Below are 19,226 nucleotides of genomic sequence, written 5' to 3' on the forward strand. Positions count from 1 at the left end.
CTCTCTCCTCACTTCACATTTGGATTTCTTTCTCCAGAAGATGTATTTTAAGTCATTAGGGCTTAGTTCAGACAAGGGGTTTGGGAATGGCACAGTGCTCACAAAGATATCCTTTAGCACACACCCCCAATCCCAGTTCCTCCACCTATTTATCACATTGTTCTGCCTCACGCTTGCCTTAACACCAGAAGAACTAAAGCTGACTCAGCCTTCCATCCTTTCGTAGGTTGGTAAAATGAGTACCCAGCTTGTTGGGGGCAATTGACTTATAGATTGTAAACCGCTTAGAGAGTGTGGAGTTCACTGATAAGTGGTATAGAAATATAAATGCTATTGCTATGCTGTGCTATTGCTAATTGGAAAAAGCCAGGTCTGTTGGTGAATTGCTGAATCCAGACCAGAACACCTTAGTGGGCTGTGAAATGCTGTGGCTGATGTAAATAATCAACACCAGATGAAACTGGCTGAAACTCACTCAGCAGGAATGCTAGAATGCCACAATGGTAACACCAAATGTGAGCCAGCAAACAGAGGACAAGCCACTTCCTATTACTCACTTCTGGGCAAGAAAGAGAACACCAGGAAAAACTGTAAATAGAAACACTGCATAGGGAAGATGACAACATGATAGTCTTTAAACCAAACATAACCACAGAGGAAAACCCAAGCAATTTTCAAAGCGAGGAATACCTGTGGCAGGCAGCAGACACCCCACTGGGCTTCCAAACCCAGACATAAGAAGCTCTCCTGAACTATATAAATACCTTCCAGAAAAACATCCCTTAACTGCTGTTTTGCTGCTTGGTTCTTTGACAACATACAAACTTCTAGTACAGTTGCAAAACACACCACCTGTTACAGTAAAGGACCACCAAAAGCCACACAAATAGTGGCTTGGGTCTTAGCCCCATTACATTTTAAAAACGGCATAACAAAGCAGAGGTTAAAGATGTTTTTTAAGTTTTAGTGTATTGGTCCATGTAAAGGGATGCCATATTTTCTGAGATGAAAGGTATCATAAATTTGCAATAGGACATTAATTCCAGTTGGTCCACAATCAGCACTCCTTCTTCTACCACCTTTGGGCAAGCATCATCCCATTCCCACGCATAAATATTATTCATGTTTGTTCCATATCAGGCATTACTATGAGTGCTACCGTGGTGGGTATCTGACAGTTTCTCAAACTTTTAACTGGATTTATTATAGGAAGTTTAACTTTGTAAGTTACAGCCTCACTCAGAACTACTGTACTTCTGTTGAAACAAGAGGGTCAGAACCATGAGAAAGAGAAGATAATCCATTAGCCCTTTCATTTCAGGATCTGAAATGATTTCAGAACCATCTCAGCAGATACACCAGCAAAATGCAAAGAACGAGAGGCAACCACTTGTTTGCAAAATTCCAGATTCATGAGGAAGAACCACAGAAGAAGCTCAGTCTTGGACAAAAGACTCAGAACATGGTGTTCATTCAATACATCTACTCTTTTTGATCCTAAAACAGTTCGTCCTGTCTACTAAGAGCAGTGTTCACAAGTAGGTTGAAATACAAAGAAATTAGGTAACCAAAGCACAAAGCTTCTGTTTCACACAGTGTGTACAAGTAAAAATACCCTGAGGAATGTTGCTAGTCATTAAGAACAAAAACTTACTGTTTTTTTGGGTCGCCCTCGAGGTTTCCTCCCAGATGATGTTACAGCAGCTTTCTGGACAGAAAGACAAAACTTTTAAGCCAAGAGAATGTACCAAGCTTTCACTACCCACTCCAAATCCAGAGCCATTTAAAACATGTTTGTATTTGGGGTTTCTGCTTTTTGATTAAAAGATGATCATATACTTGGATAGCTCTGGAAACAAACAGAATAAGACAATCATTGCAAAAATACAGAGAATAAGAGATTTCTCTTGGTGGCTTCTAGTTCCAGGGGTTACTGGACAAGAGTGTTTCTTGAGATCCATTTCCATCTGGCTCTGTTATAGGGCAGAAAATGGCTTTGGTTGCTTTACTGGATGATCTTTTTTGAGAACTGGACACGGTTGTCCCCACTGGTTCTACTACACCTCTCAGTGGCTTTTCATACTACTGCCATGATATTTTTCCTGGCAGCCCTCACTAGGATGGAACTTGGGGGTACTGTTTTATAGCAGGTCCATTTCTTTCTGGAAGGGCAAGCCTAGAAGGTGGTGCTGCAGGATTCCTTTGACTCTTTCACCACTGGATTGTGGGGATCCCACAGTGTTTTGTTTTGTTCCCCCATGCTATTTGACATATACATGAAACATATACATGACATATACGTATACATCAGGGATAGATTGTCTAGAATTTTGGGGTCTGTTGCTGGCATTATACTGATGACACCTCTTATCTTCCCAATTCAATCCATACTATTTCAATTCTAAACTAGTGTTTGTCAGCAGGAACATGGACTGGATCAGGCCAAACAAGCTGAAGCTTACTCCAGGCAAGACAGAGGTGTTCCTGGTCAGTCACCAGTCAGATCAGAGAATAGGGATTCAATTTTTTCTAGATGGAGTTATACTGTGAAAAAAAATGCAACTTGGATGTACTCATTGACTGAGCTCTGAACATGCAGGTTCAGGTTTTGGCAATGGCTAGAAGTGTACTTGCACAATTAAAGCTAGTGTGCCAACTGTACCTATTCTTAGGGTCATCTGATCTGCCTATGTCGGCACATGTTTCCATTACATCTCATTTGGATTACTGTAATATACTTTGAAGAGTGCTCAGAGTGTTTGGTGGGTGTAAAGAGCTGCAGACAGATTGTCAACTGTGGCTGATTACAGGGAGAACATGATTTCTTTGTTGCAATAGTTCTACTGGCTGCCAGTCTGTTTCCCAGCACAATTCAAAGCACTGGTTATGATATATAAAGCCTTATAGGCTCAGGTGCAGACTATCTGAAAACTATCTACCTATAGAGTCTGTGTGAGTGCGAAGATCTTCAGGGGAGGCTCTTCCTAATCCCACCACCGCAAACAGGAATTTCTACATGGCTCCTCCTAAACTCTGTAACTTGTTTTCTAGGGAGGCTAGGCTGACCCCTTTCTTCATTGTCCTGTCAGCTGGTGAAGATATTTTCATTCCAGTAGGATTTCGGGAACTGACTGCTTTTAAAGATGTTTTTTCAGTGTGCTGTATTACTTTTATCCTTTGCTTTTAAATCAGTGTTTTAAATGGTTTTAATTCTATTGAGAGTTTCAAACTCTTTTTGTATGATTTTAGCTGTGATTCTTTCTATTTCTAGGCTGCCAACAATTCCCGTTTTGGGGAAATGGCAGTGTATAATGGAACAGAATGGAAATGGTAAGAGGTGCCACCCTTTCCAGAAAGAACTGTTATTCTGTATCATTTTCCATTACTTGAGTGACTCCCATACATGTTGACTATAATCCCCAATCAATGTTCTCACTGAGAATGATGAGGTTGCAGACCACTTGGACTAGATTAGGAGTAGCCCTCCTAGATTAAAGGTCACCATTTCAGGGAAGAAACTAATTCTGGCATGAATAGGGAGTTCTGCAAAGGTTTCTCTTCTTGGTTCAATGACTTCATTTTTTATTCATAAAAGCAAGTCTCTGGAGCTCTCACTTCCCTACTTCAAATCCCCACCTGGATTTGGCTATAAACTAAATAAAACTTCAGCAGCGCTGTCCTCCCTTCTTGAATCTACAAAATTCCAATTTAGTACAGATAATGATTTACCATTACATTTCACCTGGCAAGCAAGGCTTTGTATTAAATAGGGAGAACTGACAACTACAAATGAAGCAAAACCACAAATTTTGCTTATTTAACACAAATATATATGCATTTCTTTTCTACTTTCTTTTTTCAGACAAGCATTTTTTTATTTCAGAAAGCATTTGATGAGTGGGTATATATGGCCCATCTTATACAATACACTGGCTATTGCTAATTGTGTTGGAGTGTGTGTGTGTTTAATGTTGTATATTTTAATCTGGTTTTAATCATGTCTTTATTGTTGAATTGTGTTTTAACATTTGTACCTTGTGGATTTTAACACTGTTTTCTTTTTTTAATTATTGTAAACTTCTTTGAGTCCCAATCTGGGAAAAGGAAAGGATACACATAATAATAATAATAAAGTGGCATTGTGAGAACCATTTTTATATTATTATTTTTTGTACACTCTAATTTACAATCAAAATAATACACAACCAAAGATAAACAGAAGGAAAAAAAGATAAGAAGAAAAGGGAAAAAACAGAAAGAAAGAAAGAAGGGGGGGAAAAAAGGGAAAGACTTAATACTCAATAAGGCTCAGGCCCCAAAGCTTGACTGTAATGAAAAGAAAAAGAAAAAATAGAGGGGACTTATTCTACCATTATAGATACAACTAAATAAGGCAATTAAAATTATTAATAACCATAGCCTCAGATTACTGCATATACTTAATTATAAATTGACCTCATGTATAAGTCAAGGGCAGGTTTTGGGGCCAAAATTATGGATTTTGGACTTATCCTCGTGGATAAGTCGAAGGTAAAATTTTGGGGTATGTAACAAAAGATGTAAAGGATGAAGCAAAGGAAAATTATGTCAAAGAATTTACAAAATTCTAGGAGGCATAACTTTTTGTGCTCACGCTAAAGGTTAGATGGATGTGAAAGTAGAGGGGGATCAGTACTTTCAGGCCAGATTATACTCTTGCTTTTTACCAGAAGATGTTTCCTTTTAAATTAAAGAGTTAAAGTGCAGTAATTACACTAACTTATGGATAGGTCGACTCAGTTTTTTCGGTCAATTTTGGACTAAAATTTCTAGACTTATCATGAGTATATACAGTATTACATTATTAGATTTCTTACTGCTAAAAGAACCTCCCATAAATGGCTTCCAACCTTTCAAAAAGTCTCCAGTTGGCTTATCCTTTAGAATCCATGTTATTTGGCTATTTGGGCTAGCTCACTAACTTGTGAAAATTAATGGTCTTATGAAAAAAAGTATTATTTACAGTATCTGGGCAGACTATCTATTTGCAAGCAGAACTAGTGCAAGACCACACCCTAATGCTACTTTCCAGGGTATACAATTCTCCTTTAGTATTCCTTGTTCTGAGTTGTTCCTTTAAAAAAAAAAAAAACCTGCAACATCCAGTTAGCACAGTAAAGCAAGAAGGAAACGATGAAACTAAAACAGTCCAATTTTGATGGAGACATAAGCTTAGGTTAAGTTTAAGAGTTATATGATGGTGAAATTCTAAACTTCTCTCTCTCTGTGTATTGTATGTGTATATATAGTTAATCAGCTGCTATGAAAAACCAAAAAACACAAAGATGCATTAAAAGGGAAACACTAAAAACATGCCAAATCTCATGAATCCTACATTAATCTTGCAATCATAGGATATGACTCATCTGTGCTTTGAACACATGGGGCTGGCAATAGTGTCTTGTTCAACTGGCCTTTCCTCTTGCCTTTTGGGGTCAATGCCACAGGTCCCTCCCTTGTCATCCCTCTCTATCACATCCATTTTCAGAAGAACCCATCTGGGCTCTGGCTCTGTGACTCAGAGGAGTATGCAGGATATGAGTCGTATATTTTCAAAACATGAACACATGCATGCACACCCTATTTTTGGAACTTTTGTACCCTTCTCTCCCAGCATGGTGGCATACACTGGGCACTAGAAAGAGGTTAATAAAGAGGGCATGGGTTTGGCCTCTATAATCATGGATTGACCCGACTGATACCTGGTATCCTGACTGGTCCCAGCTTTCAGCTACAATACACCAGATCATTCCTACCTTTCAGGCAGCCATATTATGTTATTCTGCTTTAATTTTAATCTATGAGTGGTCTGGAACAAAGGCTGACCCCGCTTGCCCCTTCTGGAACAACATACACATCCTTACAAGTAACAGTAGGCAACTATCAGGGCAACAGCTCTAAATGCTTCTGTGCTATATGTGCACAGCAGGTGTGACCATATTTATCCATCACTGAGAATTGATTTCACTACAATGTGAACGTAATATTTTCTCTGTCACAGAAAAGGCTCTATATTAAGTGACTCTACAGCCCAAAGCAGGACTTAGGTCTCTAACTTCTGCTTGAATATGGAGCCAACTATGGATGAAGTTCTTTCATAAAGTCCAAACAGTGGAAGGGAGGAAGACAGCACAGCAGCTGCAGGGCCAGGTGCATGGGAAGCAGAAGCAAGTTGTTGTCCCTAGAACTTGCTGGGTGCTCCCTTGCCTTTGCATTTCATAATTTGAACAGATGGTAAAAGGTTAAGGATAAGCTGGGGTGTCAACTGAAATAGCTTATGTAGCTTTGCTGTGAATTCAGGACTAGGCATCTGTTGTTCTAAAGCAGCTGTGACACTTAATAGATCTTTTCTTATATCTACCCAGCATGGTAGTGGGATGGGAAGAGGTAATAAAAGACTATACCCTTTATGAACTGGTCCAGTTTTTTTATTTCATACACACAGAGACAGCTGCTAAATCATGAACTGTGGTGATCAATTATTTCCTTGCTCTTTTCCCAACTATCAGCCAGTTTCACTTCACTGCAAGTGATAGTTCCAAAGCATCACTCCACCAGCATGGAGACATGTATATTCCAAAGAGTGCTGTATATAGGGTTGCCATACTTCCGGACCTCGAAACCGGGGAAAATGTAGGACAAAATTTTCAAATGTAGGACACAAAAATGTGTCCTACATTTGAAAATTTTGTCCTACATTTCACCTCGCTGCTTGGGCTCCGCCCCCCGCCGCAATCTGCCTGGGGCCCAGGTGGGGAGGGAAAGCCTCCCTGAGTGAAGGATTCCCTCCCCGCCTGGGCCCCCGGCCTCGCCGCGATCGCGGAGGCCAAGCAGCGAGGGAAAGCCTCCCTCAGCTTGCCACATCCTGCCTGGGGGCGGGGGCAAACCGGGGCGGGACTGTGCGGACCCGCCCCAAATCGGGAAAGTCCCGCCCCTAGGCGGGATATGGCAAGCCTAGCTGTATAGGAGTTCCAGAGTCTCAAAGTTATATATTAGAGGGAACAACCATCCACACCATTATTCCTCAATGAATTTCCCTCCTTTCTCCTGAATGACCAAAAGGGGCATATCCTTTTCTGTTCCTTGCAGCCATACAAAGTCCAGCTGTCAAAATGCACTAGCAAAGAGCAAATTCCACCAGCTGTCTAGCTAATTCAGATCTCTGGCACACAAAACAGCTTAGACTAGAAGCTTTTGTATTCCTCCTTGGAAGCTCAAGCTACTCTGACTAAAAGGACTTTTAAAAAAAAATTCAAAAAGCTATTTTAAGGCTCAGCAAATGTTTGGTTCATTGGGCCTACATATTTCCTGAGACAACTGAGACTATGACGAACATGGACATTTGTACAGAAAGGGTACTTAGCTCCCTCTGTGTCAACCATTTCTGCCATTCAAATACTTTCCCAGTCCTAAGCAGAGTGAAACAAGTTTTAGGGCTGCTGGAGATGGCTGAGGAGAAAGACAATCGAAGTGAAAGAGTAACTTCTGATTTTACCTGCAAAGTATTCCCAAGTCACCATGTTAATATGTTTTGGATAAAACAGCCATGGGGGACTCCAAACATCCACTGAAAGATATGGATTTGTTCCTGAAGTTGAATTTCAGGTATAAACATGCAAAAGCTGCCAAGTGCAAGTCTACCATATGACTGCATATCTTTTTTTGCTTATTGCAGAAGTTGATTCTCTTTGCAACGCACAAGCCTCCTGCTCCCTTCAAGGACTCATGATTTTGCTGCAATAGCCCCCTGAATAGCCATTTCATGACCAATGGAGAGCACTGGAGATTGGAAAAGCATCTGGCTATGGCAGCTTGGAGTAGTGGTTTGAGTGTTGGACTAAGGTCCTGAACAGACTGGTGATAAACGCTGGCATCGGGGCAGAGCGGGAGCATGATGACTGCACACCATGTGCCTCAAATCCGCCCTCATGCTGGCAGGATGCTGCATGCCCCACCGCACAACGGGAGGGGTCATGGTGCTTGCTTGGCGCAGTGTGTACATGTGCTGTGCCAAAGGAGCACTGAAAAGCCACGGTGCCGGCAGCTATGACACTTTTTCTGTGGCACAAAAAGGAGGCAGCTGCTGGAGCCCCGATCTGGCAAGGAAAGGGGCAGCACTCCACCGCCCCTTAGGGGCTGTCTGTACAGCCCCTATGACTCTGGAGACCACGGTTTTATTCCCAACTTTGTCGTGAAACTCACTGGGTGACCTTGGGCAAGTCACATTCTCTCAGCTTCAAGGAAAGACAATGGCAAACCTCTTCTGAATAAATCATGCCAAGAAAATCCCACAAGAAGTTCATCTAAGGGTCACGGTAAGACAGAAATGACTTGAAGGTGAACAACAAACAACAACGCCCCATAGTGAGATGCAAACCAATGACATCATTTATCACAACCCTTTGCACCTCCAGCAGCCTGTACCTGGCTCCTGAGCATAGCCAGATAATTCTCAGCTCCCCACTCCCTGTGCACTTCTCAACCGGCCAAGGAATGGCTGGTCAAAAAGTCCATCAAAGCAAAACTGAGACCTGGTAGTGGGGAGCCATAATGGCATTCTGCCTGTGGAACTCTTATACTACAACAGGCAATGAAGGATCTTGATGAAACAGAACAAGATTAGAAAATGTCACAAGAAAAAAAAAAGGACAAATACTGTGGGAAGCTATGTTGGTCTGTTTGGGAAGTGGGGACTGAAACTAGAAACAATGTGACAACTGTTTCTCTTACACCACTTTATTGTTGTTAGTCCTAATTAGTTGGTCCTATTATTGTTAGTTTGTTCACAAGCTCTTTGACAGACCAAAAACTATTAGGACGCTCCTGCATAGGAAGTGTCAATCTCTGTGACTCTTCCTCTCTGAGACAGAAATTTTTGCCCAGAAAACATTCCATGGGCAGCCCTACAGTCATTTACGCTTGATCAGTATTAAAGGAAGTACTAGTACATGCGGCTATAGACGATATATTGTCCAGTCCACAAAATACCTACCCTTCCCACTGACGCGGCCTTGTTTTTGCTCCCCTTTGGTCTGCCACGTGGTCTCTTGGGTTGTGGTGCTTCACTGGGTTCTTTCTAAAAACAAAAAGCACTGCAGTCAGCAACAGGGCAAGAAAGAAGAGAATATACACGTGCCTTCCCAGACTAGGACAGGGCAGGTCCAGCTCCTTCTGCTCCCCAGTTAGAAGCCCTGGTAACTCCATTAAATGATGCAAAACCTGAGTCTTTTTATACTTGGGCCTTTCCACTCTCCACAAATATAATCCTATGATTCCACTTTATCTGCTAGGACAACATCCTATGAAATCCTGGGATTTTTAGTTTGGTGAGGTGCTAGATCTCTCTATCCGAGAATTCTAAATACCATTCCTGAAACCACAGATCCCATGATTCCATAAACTGTTGCCATGGCAATTAAAGTAGAACCATAGCACTATAATTGTATAGTGTGACAGGGTCCTTCACACACATTTCTGTTTAGACAAAAAGTGCATCCAGGAATACAGATATTCCTGGATTACAACTCTCGTCATTCATCTCCACTGGTTATGCTGGGTATGGGAGAAAAGTTTAACTTCACCCCAGTGCAAGGTGAAAAACAAGGGTCTACTCTTAAGATGGCAAACTTTATGGGTTTATGACTTTATGAAACTCTGATCACTTCAGAGGATGATTTCAGAGTTTCATAAAGTCTTTGACAAACCAAAAAAAATACTGTTCAGATTTCTTGTAGAGCTTTTTTACTGTGGAAGCAGTACAACATGAAATAGAAAGAAGCATCATTTCTAGACAAGCTTGGAAATTTTAAGAACTAGCCTTGTTAAAATGCAATGTTTTTTTGAGAGAGCAGAAAGGCAAATTTATTTCTTTGGAAGCTTTGCCTCCCCATACAAAAGTGCAATCTAGAATTTAATACCTGGTGAATAATAAATATTTTGAAACTTATATATTTCTGTTGAGTGTCACAGAGTGACTGTTTCTAATTCCATGTCACATTCTATTTATAGCTTCAGCTAATAGTCAATCAGTAATCTAACACCAGCAGCCCTGTTCCATCCTTCACCAGAGCAATTGCCTCACTCTTCCAGCTCAGGCAGATGGAAGAACAGGAGGGTAGCAGCTGCTGTCTCAGACAAAATAGGGAAAATGGCTTTGAGCTTATAGCTTCATGCAGGACTCAAGTAGGACTTCATGTGGGGCTCAACAGTAATTTTATTAACAGGAGTCAGAAGTTAGGGCTGCAAGACTTGAATGAAAGAAACCACTGAAAGACAATTTTTCAACATATTACATACAGTAAGGAGGTTATCCCTTCTTTATGGAACTTGTATCAACAGACACACACATCATGTGAGGAACAGACCTGGAGGGCCTGGAGAGGACTGTAATCTCACAGAAAGCTAGGCATAGTTTATCAAATGGGTGAGCAATTTCATAGGGCATAGTGCTCAATTTGTTGAACCTGCACTTCCTTGGTGGGTTGCACTGGCATGTTCCTGCCATACAAGTAGTAATGCCATACCATTTCCAGTTTCATTTTTGTCTGGTTTGCAGCCTTTTGGGAATGATGAAAAGGCATTTTCAGTGGTATAACAGGTGTGTGTGTATATGGGAAGGTCTAGGACAGTGGTTCTCAACCTTTGGGCCTCCAGATGTTTTGGACTTCAAATCCCAGAAGTCTCAGTCAGGAATTCTGGGAGTTGGAAGTCTCAAAAATCTAGTGGACCAAAGGTTGAGAACCACTGGTTTAGGAGCTTTGGTGGTGGGGATCTCTTGGGACACTGTGAAAATAGATTTGGGAGCTGCATGCAGTCCATGGACAGCATTTTCTCCACCCCTGTCTTAGTGGACTAAAAGCCGGCTTCTCAATTAAAAGTGAGGAACCAAAGGTTGTTAAGACAGTTTTCCCCAGCAGCTTAAAGAAGCATTGAAGCCCATAACCAACCATCAAAAACATGGCAAAGGGGAAGTCAAGGTGTGAAATTAGACGAGTTCAAAGCATGGAATAACAACAACAATTAAAATTTTATTTATGTTTCTCCGCCTCTTCCAGTTGGATCGAAGCGGGGTTATAGACTGAGTAAAATCGCAATATATGCACTAAAATTCTCCAAATAAATTACTAACATTAAAATATCCAACATGTAATTAGCAATTAACAATTAACTATTAACAATACAATCAGTAAATAAAACAGCGTCTCATTCAAGGGGTCAAGTCAGTCGGTATATTATATCATGTCAGGGTATGCTTGGCGAAAAAGCTCGGTTTTAATTGCTTTCCTAAATGCCTCTAGTGAGGTTGCCGAGCGAATATCCTCAGAAAGGCTATTCCACAATCTCGGAGCCCTTATGGAGAGGGCTCTTTGTGAGGTGGAGACATGTTTGGGATTCGTAGTTTCCAATAAATTCTTGCCCGATGTTCTAAGAGTGCGGGGCGGATTATATAGGGAGAAGTGGTCCTGTAAGTAACTCGGACCCAAGCCATGTAGGGCTTTATAGGTAATGACCAACGCCTTGTATTGTGCCCGGAAGCTAATAGGGAGCCAGTGAAGATCTTTTAATATAGGTGTTATATGGTCGTATCTCGAATAACCAGTGACCAGTCTGGCTGCCATATTTTGTACTAGCTGAAGCTTCCGAACTTGGTAACAAGGATAGTGCATTTCAGAAGTCTAGACAAGAGGTTACCAGAGCATGTACCACTGTTTCAAGATCCCTTTGGTCTAGGTAGAGTCGCAGTCGGTGTATCAACCGAAGTTGATAGCAAGCACTTCTGGCCGTCACATCAACTTGGGATGTCAACTGCAGGGACGAATCCAGAAGTACTCCTAGACAGCGAACTTTGTCCTTCAGGGGAAGTGTGACCCCATCAAGGAAGGGTTGACAAATTTCCTTCCTTAGATCTTGGGGACCTATCACAAGTACTTCCGTTTTCTCTGGATTCAATCTGAGTTTGTTTTCCCTCATCCAGCCTATTACCGACTTCAAGCAGGCATTCAGAGGAGAGATGCCTTCCTTAGACACTGCATCAGTCGGAGACATAGAGAACCATATTTGGGTGTCATCAGCGTATTGATAACACTTCACCCCATATCTCCGGATGATCTCTCCCCGAAAGGCTTGTAAAAAACAACTTCTTCAGCAATCATGCTCACATTACAGGAGCCAATGTGACTCAGCCTTAAAGGGCACCAGAGCTGGTGTCATCTTGCTAAGAAAACTTCATTGTCCCTAGGATTAGAATATTTTAAAGCAACAGTAACATCTAGAACACAAGGCTAACAACATCAATTGTGCATAAGCCAAATATCCGTTTGATGCCAAGATTTCTTTTGAAACCCATTGTGGGAAAAAGGTGGGATCCTTGAAATAAATAAATAAACAAACCTGATGATAAACATTATGCTGCCAGCAAGTATTGCAAGGCTCCCAGAGATTCAGAACCCAGTTTAGTAGTACTCTATGGAAATAGTTGTGTGGGATGTGGAATAAAGTCAGCATACTGTGATTATTGCCCGCATGAAGCAAATCCACCCTTTTCCCCAGAGGATTTGCTTTCAATAACTATGTACTGTAATGACCCATTGATCCTGAAGCCTCATTTGGTATCAACAATAACCATGCTTGCACCATGATGGTGCTCTCTTAGGCCCGTTATAAATGGGCCCTTTTGTGCGTGCGGAGCGCACACTAGGGTTAGAAAGGGGCGGTGCTTCCACACCCCCTAACCCTAGTGCGTTCTCTGCACGCACAAAATGGCGGAGGCTGTTCCACACGGCCGCCGCCATGAGGACGTCACGACCGCGCCGCCTCTATACGGGGCGGCGCAGAAGTGACGTCCTCGCTCTGAGCCAGGGCGCCTAGTGCGCCCTTAGCGCGGAGCAGGAAGGAGCTCTGTTTCGGAGCTCCTTCCTGGTTTGGTCTGCTGGGTGCAGTCTTCACATGGCTGCGCCCAGCAGACCAAAGAAGAAAGGGGCCAAGCGGCCCCTTTCTCCTCCTCCCTGCCGCCGCGGGGTGTCCTTGGGGCTTGAAGCCCCAGGGACACCCCTTTTCAGGCTGCGTGGAAGCGGCGTTTTGGCGCTTCCCCGCAGCCTGAAAAGCGGCGGATCGGGGCCTCAGCAGCTGCCGTTCTGGCCACTGAGGCCCTGATACACCGGGGAAAGGGGTGGGTACAGCCCACCCCAAATGGGCGGTTTGTAACCCGCCTTAGCTTCCCATTTTGCTATGTCGGTTACTACACTGCTCCCTCGGGTTACGAAATTAATTCGTTCCGCGGCCGCTTTCGTAACCCGAAAAGCCTTCGTAAGCCGAAATGCCATAGGCGCTAATGGGGAAAAGCCGCGATTTCGTGCGAAAAAGCCGAAAAAAGCACCAAAATTTTTTTCGTAACCCGAAAAAACATTCATAACCCGGAACAATTATTTCCTATGGGATTTTTTCGTATCCCGGAAATTTTGTAACCTGGGTATTTCGTATCCCGGGGTACCACTGTACTAGGAACAGCCAATAAAAGACAGAATCTTCTTTCCTGCTTGCAAAAGATTCCCTTATAACAGCACTAAAGGAAATGATCTACAAACCTGAGGCTGCTTCCTGGGCCTCCCTCGTCCTCTCTTCTCAGAGACATCCTTGTCTTGTTTGGCAGCTAGGGTTTGGCTAGATTTTGCACTAGATTCACTCATCTTCTTTCTCTGAAAGAATACAATAAAAACAAAATTAAGGAAAAGTATAGAGTAACAATATGCTAAAGCACCAGATCCTGTCTGATCTTGGAAACTAGACAGAGTCAGCCCTGGTTAGTATTTTGATGGGAGGTCACCAATGAATGACAGGCTATACTTCAGAAGAAGGAACTGGCAAAGCCAACTCTGAATATTTCTGGCCTAAGAAAACCCTATTAAATCCACGGGGTTGCCTTAATTTGACAGGCAACTTAAAGGCACATACACACACATACTTTCAAATGGCCAATCTATTCTCTAGATATGGGGGACTACAAGTGGATTTTGTCATACAAAATGGCCACTTCATGATTCTCAGGCTGCATATGCACGCTGAAAGGGGTAACCTACAACATGTCTTGTGCAGGAGGATAACCTCCCCCACTGGATCTGTCCTTTCAGAGAGTATATCAGTAAAAACAAAACAAGCCCCCAATATACATACATAGGTGACTGCAGGATGGATGATTCCAGCACTCCCTTAAATTTTTTCTCTCAGACAATGTGGTCGTTAGTAGTAAAAGGGCTGCCTGCTCCTGATCCACAGTAATCACCAAAACATGTAGTTTATTAAAGTACAAAATGCACAATAAAATGGCTATTATGAATATTCATCACTAGAAGCACTGGTTGTACCACACTATCAATCTACTAACCATGACAACATAACACTTCCAATTTACATTAAAGGTTAGATGTTTATTGTGCTACGAATCCAATTCTTAATAGAAATAGACTCACGTCACATTAATCTTTGAGCCAAGAGACTATGATACTTTTAGGATTGCCACTTTAATAAAAAAAAAATCCCTTAGTTGACTAGACACAAATTTTAATCAAGTGATCAGTGACTGAATTTTTAAATCAACGTATGAACAAACACACTTCCAAAGGTAAAACAGTATGCTTGTGTTTGAATTAGTGACTGCAAAAACGTGTGCATCATAGGAAGAAACATCCCCTCTAACACAGTGGTCACAATTCTTTTGAGAAGTACTTGTACTACAAGCCTCTTAATTGTTTTTAATGAGTAATTACCTTTTAAGCTTGTTATTAACATATTATTTAACTAAACATTTCAGGACTGTTTATTTTATCATGGCACTGCTGGGTCACAAAAAGGAAAGAAAGAAAGAGAAAAAAAGAAAGACAGACAGACAGACAGACATGCCAATGTTTTGTTACTTGGAGAGCTATCTGCAGTTGTACATGAACCAGGAAGGATACCTTTGCAATTGAGACATCAAAAGAGACCCCTACCCCGCCTTGAGTCCCTATATTGAGTCCCTATATTGGAGAAAGGTGGGATATACTGTAATAATAATAATAATAATAATAATAATAATAATAATAATAATAATACTCCATAACTTATGCATGACATCAGCATCCACACAGTTAGCATTCTACTGTGTGAGAGCATCTCATCAACAAATCCATATCATGCTTTTCACTTGTACCTATACAGATGGCCAATGTACATCTGGGACACCTGTGTATCGACAAAATCCAGTCCCGCAGCAATTAAAACTTTTACTATTAAACAAGTTCTGATGAGTGATGAAAGGAATGTTAACTCAAGAAGGTGAGGGGAAGGGTCTACTACCATCGGCAATTCAGTCCGTACATGGAGTTGTTGCAAGAAGAGAGCCATGGGAAGCTTGAAGAGCCACAGGAATTTGACAAATACAAATGAACACAGAGCAAGGGGCATCTGAATTCCAAATAAATGTGGTCAACGTATTTCAGGAAGTGTAGAAGGCCTTCGGTGAGAAATAAAATAAAAACAAAGTTGGTTGTATAAAAGTTACTAAAACTGGTCAAAGGAAACGTGGGGTGCCTTCCACGTCTCAGAGATGCTGTTTGGTTTAGCCCAGGCTCCTTTTCCTCTTTAAGGCCGGAAGCCATACATCCACTGTCCCATTGTCACCATGGCAACATATCTCGCTCTGGGTAGAGCAAGAGCTATACTGCCTCTGCCCTGGAAGCAATAAGGAGATGAATGTTCTCCTGAGATTACCTGGGTTATTCCCCACTCCCCCATTCTACACTCTAACAGCTTTAGCAACGAAGATTTCAGAGACTCCAGGGTATTGCTAGTGGATTAAACTCCACCTGCCCCTCCGGCACCACTCCTCTGGCTGGAATGTTTGCTTTACAATAAAAATGAAAACCTAGAAGGTTACTGAATTACGGGGTCATTTTGGCCCCTATGTACCATCCCTCCATTAACCATTGCAGCAAATTGCTTTCCACTGATCTTCACACCTGCTATCCTTGACAGCTGCCAGTAGCAAAAGAAGAAATGGGCCGCAGAAAGCTTGGCTACCCTGCGGAGCTGTTGCCATAGTGACCCCAGGGGACCAGAAGGAGTCATGGTGCAGCAACTCCAACATGACAAATGCTTCAATCTGAAATGCCAATTGAAGGCCACCACTCTGCTTCCAGTTCTAGGGGGGGAAAAAGCGATACTGACCCTGCATCGTTGACCAATCAATCAATCTCATGTCGTCTTCTGGGCAGCTTGAAGGCAGCACCAGAATAGTGAGATTATACAGCAATAGCAATAGCATGTACATTTCTATACTGCTCATCAGTGAACTCAGCACTTGGTTTGCAATCTGTAAGCTAACTGCCCCTAACAATCTGGGTACTCATTTTATTGACCTACAAAAAGATGGAAGGCTGAGTCAACCTTGTAACCCCTGGGATTGAACTCACAACCATGTGGCTGCAGTACCAGCATTTAACTAAGACACCACCAGGGCTCCCTGATTTCCTCTAATGGCCAAAGAAAAAGAATACCATATATATTCATCTATAAGTCTAAAAATTTATGCCCAAAAATTGACCCCAAAATTGCAGGTCGACTTATTTATGGGCCACTATGGAAACGTGACAGCAGCTCTTTCAGACTTTCCCCATGTAGTGTGGAGAGGATTTTAGCAAGAAAGAACCAAGCAGAAAGGGTCCTGGGTGATTGATGGATATTGCTGTTTGTATGAGGTCAACTTATAGCCGAGTACATACAGTAGTCCTCAGTGCCTTTGCATATCTTCCACAGAGACATGTTCATCTGGATGCAAGGATACAGTCAGATCCATTCTTTCCTTGCTACTTGGAGGGAGATGCAGTCTCCATTTTTCTAACACTGTGAAGTGACTGCAAACTCAAACCATTATTGCAAGCTGCCTTAACACTGATGTTTATCACACTATGCTCTTAAAGAGGTACTATTCCAGTGTGACTCCTCTAGCAGCCTCCTGTTGCATGCTGGGCTTGGCAGTTTTAAGGAGCTGAACTTCTCTGCCTGAGAATTCTAAATACCCCTCCTTAAAACTGCCAATCCCAGCATGCAACAGGAGGCAGCTAGAGGAGTCACACTGGAATAGTACCTCTTTAAGAGCTCGTCTGATAAACACCACTGAGTCAGACCATTTGGTCCATCTAACATGACCTCTGAATGGACAAGTGATTCTCCAGAGTTACAGGGAGGATTCTTTCCTAGCAATACCAGGAGATGTCTAATATATTCCTAGGTGGTCATCCAAGATATATGCATCTGACGAAGTGGACTGAAGCCTATGAAAGTTCATGCTGCCAACTTCTTTATTTCAGTTAGTCTCAAAGGTGGTACAAAATCCCTGTACACACTGATTCTACAGACTAACACGGCTATATTTTTGAATGTCATCCATTCAAAATGGTGAGCCGAAACCTGCTTAGCTTCTCAAATCAAGTGAGATTGTTTTATACTACCATCACATCTTGGAACACACCTGAAGACAAAGTAGGCCTCCTAAAGGGCCACAGATTTGTAATGCTTCCAGACAAGGATTGCCTCATATGATTTTATTGGAAGTGGCATGGCATTCCAGATTCCAGATTGCATATGCCTTCTACTTACAACTCTCCCATATTTCTTCACCACTTTTTATCATTATTGTTCTTTTTTCCTCCACATAAAATTAATTAAAGATAAGAAATGCAACATATTTTTTAAACAGTAGCACTAGGAGTCCTGTCTGAAAGTACTGTACAGTACTCTTAAGAATGACTTCAGGGGAAGGATAAGCCATGCCAGACTTGCAAGATTCAGTTGCAAAGCACACACGTCAAGAATTCCAAAAAGAGACCATACTGTATCTCTCCTTGTATTGCTATAGCAAAATAACAAAGAACCAAAGCGATATCATATGATTCTTTCAAAAAACACAACTTTTGCTCTTCCTCCTTCACCAACGTCAACAAGAGAGGACCTTCTTGAGGCTCTCTATGTATGAAGATCTGAAGTACCAAGTCCATACAATTAGGAGGTTTGAGCTATATTCAGAAGACGGGTGAAACTCTACTAAAAAAATCTAAACTTACAAACATGGGGTCGATGTAAGACTAATTTTCACATTTGGATCTTTTCCTTAATTGCATAGCATGTGGCTAAAAGGCTCTGATTTTCTTAAGGTCAAGATGTTAACCAATTATTTATCCTCACAGCTTACACTAAAAAGGTTAGCATGTTAGTAACCAAATGTTACAGTGCAGGAAAAAGCCTTTTTTCGCAGGACTGCTAACAGACTTCAGAACTGAGAACCAACAGCCTGAAGGATGTAGATTATGTCTAGGAATAGTATTTAAAAATATGCTCTATACAGACACACCAACTTTGAACACAGAGACCTTCTAGTCTTTTTACAAATATGTAAATTGACTCATGTTCAGTTATAGAAGTGACTCATGACTTAAAAACATCCTCAATGTTTTTTTAAAGAAGCCACAGATTTCTATAAACACTTATGAAAAGTTTAAATATTTAAAAGGTACTTTAGGGCTGCAATGCTAAACATAAATTACTACTACTGAGCTCATTACTTACTTTTGGATAAGGCTGTTGAGCATTGTCCTTCAAATACAACTCTCGGGGGGGGGGGGGGGGTTTGACCAAAATGATGAAAGGTCTGGCAACCATGCCCTATGAGAAGAGACCTAGGGAGGTGGATATGTTTAGCCTGGAGAAGAGAATGTTAAGAGGTGATACGATAGCCCCTTTTAAATATCTGAAAGAATGTCATACTGAAGATGGAGTAAATTTGTTTTCTGCAACTCCAGAGAACATCTAGGTTAACATCTAAGTTAACACCTAGGACCCAGACCAAACTACAGGAAAATAGATTTCACTTCAACATTAGGAAAAACTTCTTGACAGTAAGAGCTGTTTTGACAGCAGAACTTGTTGCCTTGGAGTGAGGTGGAGTCTCCTTCTTTGGAGGTTTTTAAACAAAGGCTGGATGGCTCTTGAAGTCTAATTCTAAGTATCTATATGAAAAATGGTTTTAGTGTTGAGGGTTTCCATGTAGATAATAATTATGAACATGTCTGTGATTAAAAACCAACCTAAAATCAGATACTGAAGTATCAATATAATAATAATAATAATAATAATAATATAGTTTATTTATATTTTCC

At 41.6% G+C, this 19,226-nt stretch overlaps 1 protein-coding gene across 6 annotated transcripts in view; it reads right to left on the reverse strand.

The window, feature by feature from the left end:
- The window catches only part of HMGA1 (high mobility group AT-hook 1), a 40,909-nt gene that overhangs the window by 5,042 nt on the left and 16,641 nt on the right, over positions 1-19,226 (reverse strand). For 5 of the 6 annotated variants that reach the window (XM_042461887.1, XM_042461886.1, XM_042461885.1 and 2 more), the window contains exons 2-4: positions 13,623-13,733; positions 9,032-9,115; positions 1,655-1,708 (exon numbers count right to left, since the gene is read on the reverse strand). In XM_042461887.1, the coding sequence (XP_042317821.1) occupies positions 1,655-1,708; positions 9,032-9,115; positions 13,623-13,724 (240 nt within the window). In that variant the 5' untranslated portion in view covers positions 13,725-13,733. Of the gene's footprint in view, positions 1-1,654; positions 1,709-9,031; positions 9,116-13,622; positions 13,734-15,390; positions 15,433-19,226 lie in introns of those variants that run through there. The other variant, XM_042461882.1, reaches the window with a different exon arrangement.

The sequence above is a fragment of the Sceloporus undulatus genome, chromosome 4, assembly GCF_019175285.1.
Source record: "Sceloporus undulatus isolate JIND9_A2432 ecotype Alabama chromosome 4, SceUnd_v1.1, whole genome shotgun sequence".
Taxonomy (NCBI): domain Eukaryota; kingdom Metazoa; phylum Chordata; class Lepidosauria; order Squamata; family Phrynosomatidae; genus Sceloporus; species Sceloporus undulatus.